The sequence below is a fragment of the Macrobrachium nipponense genome, chromosome 12, assembly GCF_015104395.2.
Source record: "Macrobrachium nipponense isolate FS-2020 chromosome 12, ASM1510439v2, whole genome shotgun sequence".
NCBI classification, from domain to species: Eukaryota; Metazoa; Arthropoda; class Malacostraca; order Decapoda; family Palaemonidae; genus Macrobrachium; species Macrobrachium nipponense.
Window position 1 is genome coordinate 92635882 of NC_087205.1, and position 18113 is coordinate 92653994.

Here is an 18113-nt window from a genome sequence, read left to right on the forward strand (position 1 = left end):
AGCTTGGATTTCCAGTCAGTGGTCCCTCAGGTGGGATTGTTCCATGTGAATAGGGTTCATCTTCTGAATAATAATAATAATATTAATAATAATAATAATAATAATAATAATAATAATAATAATAATAATAATAATAATAATAGAAGGAATGATAGAAAATGATCAGGCAAAGATCGTCTGGGACTATGGTATCAGAACAGATGGGGTGATACGTACAAATAGACCAGACGTGACGCTGATTGACAAAATCAAGAAGAAAGTATCACTCATTGATGTCGCAATACCATGGGACACCAGAGTTGAAGAGAAAGAAAGGGAAAAAATCGATAAGTATCAAGACCTGAAAATAAAAATAAGAAGGATATGGGATATGCCAGTGGAAATTGTACCCTTAATCACAGGAACACTAGGAGACACGATCCCAAGATCCCTGAAAAGGAATCTGGAAAAACTAGGGGCTGAAGTAGCTCCAGGACTCATGCAGAATAGTGTGCTCCTAGAAACCGCGCACATAGTAAGAAAAGCGATGGACTCCTAAAGAGGCAGGATGCAACCTTGAGCCCCAACTATAAATACCATCCAGTCGAATTGGAGGACTGTGATATTTTTTTTTTTTCAAAGAAAATGTCTTTAGTTTCATCGTCTTCACCCTCGGTCTTTTAACCAAGCCTGGGCTACATAAAAGACAAGCGAGCTACCCAATAAATGGGCATAGAAAGACTACAAATACTGTCTAAACTCATCACATTAAACGTCTTTAAAAGCGTCTGTTTTCTTTCGAAAACTTGGCAGTTCCGATACCAAATGAAACTGGAATTTGGCGGTGGCTATACGACACCCGGTTAGTATATTCAGTGAATATAAAGAGGGACTTCGAAAATTCTACTTCGCGATACCACGCGTATTATGCATATCACTTCCCCGACTGACCAATTACACCATTCCAGAATGATTAAAAGGAAACGCTGATATACTAAGTCGAAAGGAATGAGGTTAAACGACGGATGGTATAGTTGGGTAAGAGGCCCTCTGCGTCACAGACACATATTTCTAGGGCAACATACTCGCTGGTGCAACATGCCACATAAGGACTTTGTGAGTGCTGGTAAACCATGTGGCAGCTGAGGAGAAGTTGTTTGATTTGCTTGAGACACGATGTACCGTTTTACGAACACTTCAGAGGAACTGGGATAGGAAACTCACTCGCATGATTACTCCCCTAATACTCCTCTCCTTTGCATCTTAATACATTTTTAACTAACTATTAAATCGTTGATATATTTTATCTTTTTTTTATTTAGTGAGTTCTTTCTGCATTTCCCTTTACCGTCTCTTGCTTCTTCCTAATGAACACCTTAGTATTCTTTGGAAGCTTGAATTGCAAGTAAGTGGCCCCTTTTTGGTGGGCTTGCTCCTTATGAATAGGATTAATCTTCTGAATAATAATAATAATAATAATAATATTGAATAAATAACATGAAGAGCCAACTACCCATCTTCAAACAACAACCTATTTGTAAACAAGTCAAAAACAAAATTTTTATGCAACCACTTTTTTGTAATTCTAGTCGGATTGACAAGGAGGATTATGCAGGTCATCGAAATCTTTCTGCTGTATCGAACTTGGGACTACCGAATCGGTAGACGAGAACGTAAACAACACGTTCAACGAGGAACTAAAAGAGCAGGAATAGATCTACACAATGTGTCAAAAAAAGAATCCATTCAAATCGTGATGCAAAACCTGTGCCACCCAGGGTTGGCAGTGATTAAATCATTGATTTTTTTCATTTGAAAAATCATGATTTAAAACATTAAAATTTATTTTTTAATTTAATTTGAAAGCAAACAAACTGAAAAATATGGTTTGGAGATTAATAAAAACTTAAGCATAACTGTGCTGCATCGATTTATTTTGATATAAAAACAATTGCAAGTTACATACTTTAGGCCAGAACTGGCAACTTAGACGATAAATCAGTTGGAAACCTAACAGATAAATCAATAGTAATTCTGTCATAAAATAAATTTTTGAGGAAAAAAGGATTGGAAAAACATCTAACAAATCATAAAAAACAAATAAATAAAAAATAAAATAAATCACTAATTTAAAAAAAAAAATCACCAACCCTGATACCTGGATGTCATCTGAGACAGAAGGTGCAAGCACCACAATCTACTAGAAGTAGTCATATAATCACTATGAATTATAACTAGGCGACGCAATCCCCACGAAATTGTTACTGTGAAGACGGCACTCATCTCCCTCATCTCCAGGATAATCATGAATTTCCCGGAAATCATTTGCAGCAACAGCTGATTATAACAACCGCCCCCGGAGAAGATAAGTGATGGAATATTCATAACATCGAGAAAACGAATTCCATTAAGATAATAATCGAAGACTTGAAATTCTCGGTAACGATAATGGCTACCGTGAAAAATGAGTAGTAGAGGTTGACGTAATGATAGCACTGTACGTGAGTGTAATTCGATTAGGAGAGTCAATTATACTAATGAAGTTATATGTCTACATGATGATGATGATGATGATGACGATTATATATACATATACATACACACACACACACACACACACACACATATATATATAGATATATATATATATATATATATATATATATATTACATATATATATATATATATATATATATATATATATATATATATATATATATATATATATATATATTTACACATATATATAGTAATAAATAAATCAATATATATATATACATATGTATATACAAGAAAATAAATAAATAAATAAATTTCCTTATTTCTTAAAGTTTATTTTCAAATCGTACGACATAAAATGATACAAATAACTCATTCTTGCTATAGAATAACGTTCAAGTCTTACACCATTCACAAGACTTATGTAATATGAGGGTAAACAAAGTTTTCTTTATCTCTTCCAAATGTAAACAAGCTGGCATAATCTCCTCGCAACAATAGACTGAAGGACCTCATTGTTGGTCCGACTGGATAGGAGTCCTACTCGTGGAAGCGTAGGATGCAGTCAAGAGCCCTGTCATGACCCTCCATCCTACGTAGGATTCTACATTCGCTGGAGAGAGAGAGAGAGAGAGAGAGAGAGAGAGAGAGAGAGTCCAGTCTGATGCCAACATACACTGCAAAAATACCTCTCAAGTTCTTTATTTTTTTATATAAAATTTGTACCATATTTTTACAAAATAAATCAATACTGGAATAAAATCATGAGTTGTACGAGGAAAATATAAAAAAGGTCAAAAATACTCTCAACAAACAATAAACTTAATGAAATCAAATATAAACCATAAAAAACAAGAAACTCCTCCACATGAATTAAGCACTAAATGAAAACTGAAATAATAATAATAATAAATAATAATAATAATAATAATAATAATAATAATAATAATAATAATAATAATAATAAAGAAATCCTTAATATGTAAATAGATCCTTCGACCTCTCCCATTCTCTCTCCGTCGCGTCATCGACGCTCACCAGAAACCAACCGATCAATCAATCAATTGACCCGTCTATCAATTCAAATGATAAAAAAGAAAAAAACATCTACTTGCAATTAAGTAAATTACGATGCAATAAATGTTAAAAAACACAATAGCAATAATTAAACAGATAAAAATTCGTGCCAACGGCGATCCCAATGAACCGTGAAAACGGGAATTGGAAGAAGACGATAACGATCACCCAATGGAGTCGAGACAATTGCAAATATTGCGCCGTTCAAACCAACATGGCATCTGGCGCCTACGCGCCACCACCACCAACATCCTTTTAGGACCCGGCTCCTTTAAGGAGTCCTCCTCCTACGTGTGGATTGGAATCGCTCATAGCTAGAGCCAGGATCCCCCAGGAGGACCTACCAGGAGGACCCTCTTGGTGGGTCCTGGCTACGGTCCAGCGGTTCTTGACGAGGAGAATATCGCTGCGAAGGACCTGTTATCATAGTGGGTCCTGGCCAGGACGATCTTGGGCGAGGATATCACTGCGAAGGATCTGCTAACAACGAGGCGCGCAAGCACGCGACACAGCTGGTTGGTATGGCTGTGGGTTCGCTTGGCAACGACAAAATATTGTCTGTTTTTATAAATATATAGATATGCTGCGCATGTTGGATGCGAATTCACTCACAAAAGGTTGAAGTTGTTCAGATAAATTGTTGAATTATTCGTTTAGTATTTTTCTTTATTTTCCGTTTTGTTTCAAGAACCGAAATGATGAGAAATGTGAAGATACGCCAACAACAACAAAGTAGTTTCTAGGCTTACTCCCCGAGTAAGCGAAAATTGGGTGCAGCTAAGGGACTAAGGGTCTCTGCAAACACTCTCCTGTATACTGCCTACAGTGCACCGACGGTACTACCCCGTATAAACCGATGGTGTTAGGAAGAAAGGAGAGAGGAAGACCTAAAATCATACACTTATGCAGAAACACCAAAGACAGACAAACAAAATATAGAATTTAGACCAAAGCCCAAGCCCTGGGACCTAAGAGGTCATTCAGGGCTGAAAGGGAAATTGAGAGTGAAAAGATCTGAAAGGTGTAACAGGACGAAAACCTCAAAGCAGTTGCACTAAGAACCAATTGTTGGGAGAGGTTGGAGAGTAAGATGGAAGAGAGTATGAACGGAGGTACAGTAAAAGGAATGAATGGGACGCTGCAAAGAACCTTAAGGAATGCCTACAGTGCACCACGTGGGTTTAGTACAGGTATTACCCCCCCTATGGGAATGTCAAATTAAAACATACAATATTAAACCTAAACCCTACATAAAAAAAAAAACTATTATTGAACGTATGAGCGTGGAATGTGTTAATGTCGGCCTCATAAACCCACAGTGGAAAACAAAACACATCTGGGAATACGAGTTTTGTGTTTTCGACTTTTATCAACTTTATTTTTTTGTCCAGTGATAAAAACCCACGCTGTTTTCTCCATCTCCCCTACAGTTTCTGGGACAACAGCAATCTACGATAGAAAAAAATGACTCCTTCCGCCTACTGTAAAATAATAAACGCTGTTCAGATAAACATTTATATACTTATACTCAAACAGAACGATAGCGTCGACATAATTCGAGAAAGATGACCCTGCTATGACGATACTGTCGACAAAATTCGGGAGACATGACTCAAGGACGATACTGTGAACAAAATTCGTGAGACATGACTCAAATAGAACGATACCGTCGACAAATTTCGGGAGTAATGACTCAGCGATGACGATACCATCGACAAAATTCGGGAAAGCATGAAAAAAAAATTTTAAACTTTACATTCAAATCATTAACAAACGGATATACTAACTGCTGACCCGACATCTACTTTGGGAAACACCTGAGGCTAAAACTGAGCCTCCCGACCCATATTCGAGCGACGCAAATCGAACAGCTGTTCTCCAGGCAAAGCAAACTACACCCAATTAACCTCCCCCCAACACACACACACAGGTGTTTTATAGCTAAATCATGCGACGAGCGTTCCTTTTTATAGAAATTCTGATCATGTTATTTTTAGGTTTTTATGTCTTATTTTAAAAAGAGGGAAAAATACACGGACCATTATTTCTACATCTGAAGAAAGACATAACACAGATCAATAAGGCATCTTCAATGTAGTCACCAGGAACCACGGCTCCAAGCTCCAAGGCTAGGATGGCATCTCGAATATATTTCTCTCTCTCTCTCTTTTCTCTCTCTCTCTCTCTCTCTCTCTCTCTCCAGACCAAATGTTCCTCGGGAAACAAAAGATCTTGAAGAGCGCACGAAACCCCCATTAGAACATCTGTTATGATCAAACCGTCCTCAGAGAATTTGATAGTGTTCAAGTAGAGAGTATCTTGAGTCAGCAGGAACATGTAGAGGGCTGGGATCCTCTGAGCAATTACAGAAATGGGAAACCGAGATGTAATTGTTAGGACGTCGTAATGGAGGCTTATCGAAACCTCCCATTATATTAATTTATAGTTGAGATCCAACTATAGCCCGATAACAATCACTTACACTTGTACTAATCATCTTGGGTATCTTATATTTTACCAGATGTTTACAAAGATAAAATCTTCGAAGAAAAAAAATACTTTCAAATCTTGGTGCTGGAATGGAATATAATATATAATTTAGGCCAAAGGCCAAGCGCTGGGACATGTGAGGTCTTTCAGCGCTCAAACGGAAACTGAGAGTGGAAAGGTTTGAAAGATGTAACAGGAAGAAAACCTCGAAGCAGCTGCGCTATGAAATAATTGTTAGGAGAGGGTGGATTACAAGAAGGAAGAAAGAGAATACGAACGGAGGTGCAGTAAAAGGAATGGAAGGGGCTGCAGCCAGGGGCCGAAGGGACGCTGCAAAATAACAACATTTCAGAGAATCGAAATAAATAAAACCAATAAAAAATATGTTGAAGAGGACTATAAATCGACTCTACAGTTTATCAATACCTGAGCAATAACGAGAGAGAGAGAGAGAGAGAGAGAGAGAGAGAGAGAGAGAGAGAGAGAGGCCAGTTGCAAACGATCTTTTTCTTGTAAAGTATGGTTCGGTAATCAGCACCCAATAATATCTTCCTTTCAATTCGGCTGCAGAGAGAGAGAGAGAGAGAGAGAGAGAGAGAGAGAGAGAGAGAGAGAGAGATACGCAATACCACTCATTACTACCCATCACTAAAAATAGCTGCCTCCACCTTACTGACACCCAAAGGGGGCGGGGTCTCTCTTTCTCTCTCTCTCTCCCATGAGCTAAACCCACCCCCAGAGAACCTTTACCTAGAGGACACCATAACACCTGGATTCCCAAGCCAGGTGAATTCCACTTGCACCACCTGCTGCCTGCTGCTGTTTTAGCCGCTGTCAATGCTGCTGCCGTTGCAGTGTGCACTATCATTCCCCCATCGCTGGCAAGGCTTCTCCCCAACCACTCCTATGATAGGCGACCTTTTTTCCTCCTCCTCCACCTGCAAAACATCATCAGCCAGCCACCCGCCACCACCCGAGGTCCCATTCAAACGCCCCCGACCTTTAGGCTATGTTGGTGAAGGATGCAGCCCGCATGCACGCACATACAAATTTACAAACAAACACACACCACACACACACACAGAGAAAACAGAGACGCTACTGCAAGAGGACGGGGTTCCCAAAGCTTTTTATCACGTAGGGGCATCGTGGTATGAGCGACTATACTCCTCCAAGTGTCCTTGCCCATAGCCCAGGCCTGACGGATAAGAGATGAGTTATCTGGTGCAGGTCGACTTACTAACTAGAGATGAGTTCTAGTGCAGGTCGACTTACTGGAGATGAGTTCTAGTGCAGTTCGACTTACTAGAGATGAGTTATCTAGTGCAGGTCGACTTACTAAGAGATGAGTTCTAGTGCAGGTCGACTTACTAGAGGCAGGTCGGCTTACTGGAAATGACTACGAAGAGATAGAGGAAAGAAAAGTAGGGGGAATCTATGGGTCAAGTTATACTACAGCCAGAATTCATGCCGAACAAACTTAAGACAGATAAGAGAATACAATTTTAAACCAAGATTTTCCCCGAATTAAAAAAAATCTAGTTTTATTTGAATTAATTGATGAAATTTAGGCTATCAAGCCAAACACTGGGGTAGGCTACTTCTGGGCAATCTACGTTTAAGACGGTGAAAAGGACTTGGAGAGACTGGACAGCACGATAGAGAGATCCACAAAATAACGGAAATGAAGTACTATGATTTAGAGGTCACAGAAACATCATCTCAGTGTTGCCAGTAACTCTGACACACGCGATAACACCAGCGTCACTACAGTTCCAGAGGTCCTTTTATTATTCCTCACACCACTGGACTGAGGATGTCGTGCAGTTGGAAATTCAGGAGTTCAAGCGAAGATGCTGTGCATTGCTACTCTAATACCATTCTTCTTGCATTTTAAAATAAAGTTTTATCTATTTATTCATTTTTTTTTTTTGGTTTTGAACAAGTGAGATGTCTTCTTCCTGCATTTCCCTTTACCTTCTCTTACTTCCTAATGTTGTTCTTTTTTATTAAGCCGGCCCTATGCCAGCACGGGCTCTTGCTCATACAGCAGCCAGTAGGACCTTCCTCGTGAACACCAGATTCTTTATAAATTTGAAGAATTGCAAGTCAGTGGCCGCTGTGGTTGGCTAGTTCCATATGAATAGGGTTCGTCTTCTGAATAACAATAACAATAGGATGTTATTCAAAGGACACGAAGCATCCTGCGCCCGACCAAAGGACGACGCTCACTTACAAGGAAGAGGGAGAGAGTGACAAATACCGAGACACACTTAACGTCACCGAAATGTGAAAGATGTCCTTGATAAGGATACTCAAGGATGCTCAACGCCGTCTCTTGCCCTTCATCCGACGAACAGCCTCCAATGAGGGACAGAGAGAGATACTTCAAAGGAACCAAAAATGTCTGAATCTTGATTCGGGTGAAATCAAGGTTAGTTTGACGGTGGGTGAGTTTTTTTCTTTTCTCTTTCTATCTTTGAACTTTCTCTTCGTGACATAAATAGAATATACAGTGTTTGGACCGAAGGCCAAACGCTGGGACCAATGAGGTCATTCAGCGCTGAAGGGAAAACTGAGAGCAAGAGGTTTGAAAACTGTACAGGAGGAAAACCTCTCCTCAGTTGCGCTATGAAATAACTGTTAGGAAAAGGTGGAAAGTTAAATGGAAGTAAGAGAATATGAACGGAAGTTCAATGAAAGGAATGAAAGAGGGGCCAAAGGGACGCTGCGAAGAACCTTAAGTAATGCCTACAGTGCACCGCATGAGGTGCACTGACAGCACTACCACTCTGCGGGAGACATCTTAGTTTATCACCCTAAAATCGCAAATGCTGAAAGAGAACTTACGATACAAAAGTGTCACCTCTTTGTTAAAAGTGACAACGACAACGAATAAATAATAAGCAATCCAGCAGAGAGAGAGAGACAGAGAGAGACGAGAGAGAGAGAGAGAGAGAGAGAGAGAGAGAGACTTCTATATAAATATTCAAACTGGAACCAAACTCGACTATATATGGCCTGCACGATACGATCCTCCTATTCTTTCGAAGGTCACAAACGAGCAACGAAGGATCCCTCTGACCTTAACCTTGAGAAGGATGAGATTAAGTCCTGAACCAGAGCGCGCAGACACACACACACACACTGAACGTCCAGGAAATTCTCAAGGCAGGACTGGACGGGTCTTCTTATCATTTCTACCGAGCGTTGCAAGGTAAACACTGGTGTTATGTATATAATATAATATCTAATATATATATATGATATATATATATATATATTATATATATATATACATTATATATATATCTCCAAATCTGTTCTGTCCTCAACCAAACAAAAACTTCTTTCAGTTTTCTTCTGAAGATTGAAAAAGAAACCCACAAAATGACTGCGTTTATAACGTGTTTACTTATAAATATTTACACTTAATTTTTCTCAACACTCGAGTACTTTCAGGGCCTTTTTAAAGAGATGTGTAGGTTGTAGGACCTGAAAGTACTCGAGTGTTGAGTAAAATTTAGTGTAAATATTTTATCCTCAAACGTCCGATAATTTCCTGTAGACTTTGCTGCCGAATGTTGACTTTGCTTTGAATTGGTTGGTATAGTGCTTTACTTTCATATAAAGAAACTTTCTCTTGCACACAATCACCTTATTCATTCTTGTATTCCTCACACGGGAACAGTCTCTCTGAGGATGTCGTGCAATTGGAACTTTTAATGAGTGCAAGCGAAGATGCAATGCACCAACTACCCTAGTACATTCTCCTTGTATTTTGGTAATGCACTACTTGCATTTTTATCCATGTATTGATTGCTTAATTTATCATTTTAATTTCTAATAACGAACCTTTTTTTTTTTCTCATTGCCTTCTGTCACTCGTTTCAAATGAACATCATATTCATTAGAGGTCTGAATGTCAAATAAATGGCTCCTGTGGGCTTCTTCCATATGAATGGGGCTCATCTTCTTAATAATAATAATAATAATAATAATAATAATAATAATAATAATAATAATAATAATAATAATAATAATAATAATAATAATAACTAATAATAATAATTGTATTGAAAAAGAAACCCACAAAATCCCTGTTTATAACGTGTTTACTTATAAATATTTACACTTAATTTTACTCGACACTCGAGTACTTTCAGGCCCTATCTGTGGCCCTTTTTTTTAAAGGGACGTGTAAATTGTAGAGCCTGAAAGTACTCGAGCGTTGAGTAAAACAGAATGTAAATATTTATAAGTAAACACGTTATACACAATAATTTTGTGGGTTTCTTTTTCAACACAATTATTATTATTAAGAAGATGGGCCCCATTCATATGGAAAAAGCCCACCACAGAAGCCATTCATTTGACATCAGACCTCCAATGAATATGATGTTATTTTGAAACGAGTGACAGAGGGCAATGAGAAAACACACAAAAAAGAAGAGGTCAGTTATTAGATATGTGAAAAATAAATTAACCAATCAATAAATGGATAAAAATGCAAGTAGTACATTACCAAAATACAAGGAGAACTGTACTAGGGTCGTTAATGCATTGCATCTTCGCTTGCACTTTTAAAAGTTCCAATTGCACGACATCCTCAGAGAGACTGTTCCACTGTGAGGAATACAGGCATGAATAGGGTGATTGTGTGCAAGAGAAAGTTTCCTTATATGAAAGTAAACACTACACCAACCAATTCAAAGCAAAGTCAACATTCGGCAGCAAAGTCTACAGGAAATCATCGGACTGAGAATAAAATATTGCACTAATTTCCAAGAGGGTTTCTTCATTATAGCTTTCTTGCACCATTGAATAAGTCTTTCACAAACACATACACATAGCTTTCTTGCACCATGGAATAAGTCTTTCACACACACACACACACACCAAAGAGTAGAGAAACGAATAATGATTCTCACAATTATGTTTCGCAACTATTTCCACAAATATCAATATTATGTATAATACAAATTATACATTAGACACATTACCCTTTCAATGTTTTTACGAAGTGGTTCATTTTACGTGACCTTCTTTGCCTTGGCTGCAACTCACGATGGAGGACTCGTTACCAGGTATTAAATACGTGTTGCAATCAACTAACAGGCAACTGGTTTCAATAGAAACCAACTGTCCCTTAGCTGAACAGAAACGTCAAAAAAAATCGTTCGTCTAAACCTAATTTTATATATATATATATATATATATATATATATATATAATATATAGATATATATAATAATATATATATATATAATGACAGAGAGACGTCTGGGTGAAACTGAATTTTAAGATAGTATAAAACTACAGCCATCGAGCGGGGCAAATAGAAACGGTACCCACGTACATGCAAATCGGCATATCCACGTATTTACACACACACACAAATAAATAAAAATAAATACACAACCAATTGGTGTTTATTTATTTTATTTAAAATAAAAATAAATACACAACAAAGTGGTTGTATTGGTTGTGTGCATACACAACCAATACAACAATGCTTGGGAGTGCCAATTCTCTTGAACGATAGCAACCTTGACCCTGAAGGTCGATTAAAAAAAAAAAAAAAAAAAAAAAAAAAAAACAAAAAAAAAAAAAAAAAAAAAAAAAAAAAAAAAAGAGGAAGGACCTTTCTTCCACATCATATCCTACCTTATACGTAGGAGTCCTGCTCCTCTCATCCCTCTCCTTCCTATCCTTGTCCCTCTCACGGCTCTTCTTCCGCTGCCTCTCATTCTCCTCGTTCTGGTGACGGTCCCCGATCACGGGGCTGGAGGAGGCCGCACTGTTCGAATTCTCCATCGTGGGTTCCTCGTGGGTGGGGGGTTATATAAGAGTAAAAAAATAGGATCTGTTCTGCAATCCCCCTTTCCTCAAAAAAAAAAGGGGTCCGGGATGTCTCCCCAACTTTCCAAGGGGGGACTGTCCCCTGCTATGAAGGACTGACGCAAATCCTGACGAATTTGAAGAAAAAAAATAATGAAAATAAAAAAAAAACCGTTTTCAGAAACTAATCACAATTCAGATTCGTGGGAAACGAGAAAATACAAACAAACACAGCTGGGAGAAGAGCTCCCACAGACTCCAGTTTTTCTTTTCTATTCAGGACGCAGTGCTGCTATCGTCAGGGACGGAAGTATAGTAAACATAAACACGAGCACCAGGGTCTCTTATTATTCATTTACATATTATAATCACCACTCAAAAGTTTTTGTTTTTGTTTCCTCTATTCAGGACGCAGTGCTGCTATCGTCAGTGACGGACGTAGTTGTTTAAGATTAAGCTGGCTTTATGCCACCACGGGCTCTTGCTTAAGAGCAGCCCGTAGGACGGACGTAGTATATAGTGAACATAAACACGAGCACCAGGGTCTCTCTATTATTTCATTTACTACTCTCACCACTACCATCACCCCTCCATACAAATGGTCCGAAACCGCTCGTCCTAGGACTCGAGTCAGGAAGAAGGACCACCACCACCGCCCCCTCCTCTCAGGAGCCGTATTGCAACAACGATCCAGCGAAGGTCACACGAACACATATACACGAACGCACACCACACGTCCTTCTTATCAGCTGGCACCTATCCAACTCGATAGGTCCGATTGGTTTCGAAGAAGGGCTTAATACTTGCTCGCTCCTTCTCTCGTGCACTGTTGATATGCACATTCGGTCCCAAAAGACAGGCGAGAGAGAGAGAGAGAGAGAGAGAGAGAGAGAGAGAGAGAGAGAGAGAGGTGAGGATTGGGGGTAGGTAGGTAGGTCCTCCCAAGTGCCAGGGACTCGATGCTTGAATCCCTAGGTTTACCTTTTAATATGCAGCCCACGACAGACCGGTCCTGCGGGTGGGACATTCCTGTCCACAGGCTGTGGGCGTCAAGTTGTGGGCGTAGAAATAGAAGGTGGGGCCGTAGGCAAGGGAGCTTAGCTAGCTAGCTCGCTCGTCGAGCAGCAGCGAGTCAAATTGACCAAAGTGATTTATTATGAGTCAAATGAAGGATACGAAAGCACTTCACAATAACCAATTTTTGAAACTGGACAGAGATCTCACAGAGAAAATATACGACGAGGGCGACGATAACAGACAAACAACACCCCAAGTCGCTCGTCGCTCTACACAGGCGACGAAGAACGACCCACATCCAAATAAGCCCTTCTTCTTCTACCTCGGTAGAATACTATGCATGTGCATTGCCGCCCCTCAGCTGTCGTTCGAAAACAACCTCATCTTCTTGAGCGTTTCGCGTTCGTCACTCAATCCCCGAAACGGAGGTCACGGCAGGTTCGATCTTATCATCATTTCGTCTCTGCATTTCACTCGGGGCAAAAGACCCTCATGCCTCTGGCGCAACACTGCATCCCGAAAGAGTTCCACCTCGAAAAACACGAGTGCGCCCGCCAGCCCGCTCGCCCACCTTCCACAGGTAATCGTAACAAGAACAGGGTCAAAGGTAGACTGACACGCGAGAGGTCCTTTGGGCCTCATCATCTCGCGAACACGTATGCACGCACGAACGTCGCCAGCCGACCCCCCTCTTCCTCTTCCCCCCGGCATAACCTCATCCACCAGCTACACACACACACACACACACACGCCGCACTCAACCTTGTTTCCACTTAGCGGGAAGAAGAAAGGTGGAAGGCTTCAAGCAAAAGGACTCGGCAGCGCTGATCATTCTTGACAAAATCGTCATAACCTGAATCGTCATTCGTGAAAATCATGACGGAGTTGGTAAGAGCATCAGCGTTTGGTATTCCTCCTCCCATCCCCCCCCGTGCTCCCCCCTCTCACCGGCCATACCCACCGGAGCTACAGCCAGGGGCGCCCCCCTACCCTACCATCCAAGGGCCCTGGCAAGCCAGAGGTGCGACGAGAAATGAGCGTAGTTTTTCCGGGAATTAAAACGGCAGAGTAACTTGGATTCGCCTCGTTGGATGAGTCTAGAGTATATCCGACCTTCTCCTACCCCGATGCCAACTTCTGAGGGATTTGGGAGATAACGAAGAGGAGAGGAAAGACAATACATGAACAGATGACAGGAGAGAGAACCACAGGCAGGCAGGCGGAGGGGAGAGGAGGGAAGGAGGGCATGGAGGGGGAGGGGGAGGGGGATGGAGAGAGAGAGGAGGAGGTAGGAGAGGGGGAAGACATGGGGGACATACGGAGGTGGTTGCTCGTGGGAGAGAAAAGTTGCCAAGTGTCATTTACCCTCTCTCTCTCTCTCTCTCTCTCTCTCTCTCTCTCTCTCTCTCTCAGACACCTACTCTCCACGTCCCCTCCCCGGCCCCCCCAACCAGTAACCCAACTATCTAACCTGTAGCTATTGTTTTACAGTCACCCAACTTCTTCAAATACCAGACATTTTACGAAATAACAACTAGCTGCTACTCGTGGCTCCTGAATCACTTATTCGGCGCCGTATAAAACTGACATTAACTTGAATAAATAAGGCTGTTCCCCTTGTGAAAAAATAACTCATGTTGCTGTTACATTTACCCATTAATTGCAAAACAAATGCATAACAATGACTGTTGCTTATACCTCCACGGGATGATCACCAACATCACATTGACACCACCTGCAACCACACACACCCACACCTCGATCTTGTAGAGGTCTATGAGAGCCTAGAAATGTGTTGATTTGCCTCTCTTATCATACTAATAACCTTCACCTTACACACACACACACACAATACTCAGATGCTAAAGCCCTTCCATTCAATACCACTTCCTCCTCATCTACACTTCCCTTTCTGGTTTTCGTTCCTTTTTTCTTCTCTCTCAGCATTTCTGAATTATACTATATACTCCTCTTTGCAACCTGTCCCCCTCCATTCTTTCCACATGACCATTTCTTTATATAATATAGTTCGGATCCCACAATAAGCTGTAGGTCCCGTTGCTAGGTAACCACGTGATCTTAGCCACGTAAAAATATCTAATCCTTCGGGCTGTTAATCAGCTCTCTGGTCTGGTTAAACTAAGTTATGCTTAACTTTTCCACATGACCAAACCATCTAAATGCTCTTCCATCCAATGTTAAAACATATTACTCTAATAAATGTCTACCCTTAAGAATGCTCTTTGAAAATCATGTAATTCCAACAGTTGGTCCATTTTTGAACATATATTCACTTTCCCACAAGACACTCCATGCGAAATCATTCAAAGGTCTTCCCACTTACTATCACCATTAATTATTGTATGTCAGCTACCTTAAAATGAAAGAACCCGATACAACTACTTTTCCCAATCTATAATGTGTGTGTGTGTGTGTATGTATATGTATAGATATATATATATATATATATATATATATATATATATATACATTGGTACCCCCGTGCTAGCGGGGATGTGTACCTTGACCCCCGCAAATAGTTGAAACCCATGACGACGCTGAAAACAGCCTATTTTGGTAGGTAAAACTCAAGAAAAACCCAGTAAAAATGTTACACATGGTTTTTTTAATATTTTATCAAAAAAGTGCAGTTTATGATGAAATTGATAAAAAAAACCCAGGAATTTCTGGATATTTCTCATAGAAAAATACCGCGAATTGGCAAATTTCCCGTGAATACGTACTAGGTAGATATGGTGATATGGTCCAGAGAGAAATCCGCAAATGTGTGAGACTGCAAATCCGAAGAACATGAATACGGGAGGCCCACTGCATATATACACATATAGATATATATATATATATATATATATATATATATATAGTATTGTAATTTGATTTTCAACAAGACACAACATCTAGCATTAGAGTACGTATGTGTATAGCATGAAAATGAAGAAAAATGATGAGGGGGAAAAACAATCGAGACGCTTTAACAGTTTGAGTAACAAAAAAATTTCACACTATTTCTCATAATCACCAAAACTTATATTAATAATATGAGTGCCTTACCTCTTTCTCCTCCTCATCACATGAGTCTGCAGGTTTCGTGGTGTGGACCACATACTGAGGCTTTGACAGAGGGGAGGCCACCTTCTTAGGATGAAGAGGATTCTTCAAAGATTTCGCATCCCTTGCAAGAGGAGAGACAAGCCGTGAGAATGAACCCCTTTCCTTGTTGATGAAAGGTGTAAGGGAGGATAAGGTTGGTCTACTACTGCTGGGAATTGGTGTATTTCCCTCGACAATCAAAGATCTAGGCCTCCCTCTCTGAATGGTCCCGGCTGAACTGTGGCTCCTCACAACGCTTGTCCCCGAGTGTGGAGACTGAGGATTGGTAAGAGAATGAGCTCTTGGTCTTATGGGAACACTAAGACCAGTGACTGGACTTTCTTCTAATGGTCTCTCTGTACTTCTCAAAAGTGGTGAAGGAGATTTAGCTCTCCTTAATTTGACACCATGAAGGCTTGGCACTACTTTGGATGGCTTACGCTCACTTTCACTATCACTCTGGTCACTGTCTTCCAGTGTTCTTGACTCCAGCTGTTCCTTTCCATAGCCATCGGTTATGGATGGACTCTGGGAAGACCAAGTGGATCTAGAAGCTAACGGCGACGGAGACGATGATCTTGCGCCTCTTTTGGTGGTCCCTTTGTAAGTCTCATCTCTCAGGCTATTTTCCAGTTCATTTAATTTACTAAGCTCCTTTCTAGCAATAAGTTTTCGACTCATGCTTATGAGTTCACAACACAAAAGATCTATAAACCATAAGGCAATATCTTTTCTATAAAACTGTATACGTAACTAATGTTTAACCACAAAACCCAACTGGTAACCAATATGTGTACACATACAAGCAGTTTGTAATGTACAACCAACCACTTTCCTTATTCCTTTTCTTTTTCCTCCAACTTACTTTTTTCAGAAAATTTGCAAATGAGAGTGTAAGTCTCAGGGATTGTTAACTGTGAATGCAACTATTTTCAGAGGTCCCTCAAAATACTTTTTACTCAATTCAAAAGCACTCTGTTAAAAATAAAAAAAATTACTCTTGAAGTAGCCTCTTATTAATGAGAGAGAGAGAGAGAGAGAGAGAGAGAGAGAGAGAGAGAGAGAGAGAGAGAGAGAGAGAGAGAGAGAGAGAGAGAGAGAGGATAAACTATGGAATAATGATGATCTAGTACATGAAAATTAAACATTAGTGTTCAATTTCATTTTCTCTGTATCAGCTAAAATACTGTAGGTTCACACAAAAATGCACCTTCAGCTTTTTATTATGATTAGGGAAAACTGAATAAATTTCTTTAAGATATAATTTGTGTTCTAACAAACTACAAATTTATCTATCACAGTGCAATGACCAGTACCTCTGATGATGGTAAAATAATTTCAAATCTACACGAATCACAAAAATCAGCTTGAAATACTTGGCATTATTAGAGCTAGGTGCGAGTTTATAGGGTAAAGGGGCCATGATATTCTGTCAATGCATTAAACAGTGAATGGTACTTTGTGACGGCATTAAAACAGTGAACGATATTTTGTAGCGGCACTGAAACACTGAATGGCATTTTGTGACGGCATTAAAATAATGAACGATATTTTGTGGCGGCACTGAAACAGTGAATGGCATTTTGTGACGGCATTAAAATGATGAACGATATTTTGTGACGGCATTAAAACAGTGAACGGTATTTTGTGATGGCGTTAAAACAGTGAATATTTTGTGATGGCATTAAAACAGTAATTAAAACAACATTTTTGGGTTCACAGCCTCCACAAATTACATACAATAATTTACAGAATGCAGCAATACTACATAATAAATCTACTAACCCTTAAGTAAGAAGCAATGTTTATTGATGGTATAAAGTAGTTCAAGGCAACCACTGAGCATATCAAGACTCTGATAAGGCTTGCCTGAAAGATTTGATTGAAAAGAAAGGGGAAAACCTGTACATTATACAGCTATGTGAAGGAGACCAAAGGGAACATGTGAAGACCAAAAACAAATTTTTCCCTACACTGACATACTAAAAGCATAAGGAGGATACCCTACATCTTTTTTTATGCCACAATACAAAAACAAACAAAGAACCAGGTTTTTTATGAAAGAAAAGGATGCAAAGTCAATACTGTTTAAAAAAAC

The 18113-nt window shown here is 39.7% G+C and overlaps 1 protein-coding gene across 1 annotated transcript in view; it reads right to left on the reverse strand.

The window, feature by feature from the left end:
* LOC135224666 (mitogen-activated protein kinase-binding protein 1-like) overlaps positions 1-16986 on the reverse strand; it is a 280544-nt gene extending 263558 nt beyond the window's left edge. Inside the window, 1 exon segment of the mRNA XM_064263885.1 lies at positions 15977-16986. Coding sequence (XP_064119955.1) covers positions 15977-16696 — 720 coding nt within the window. The 5' untranslated portion in view covers positions 16697-16986.
* Between the last annotated feature and the right edge of the window lie 1127 nt (positions 16987-18113).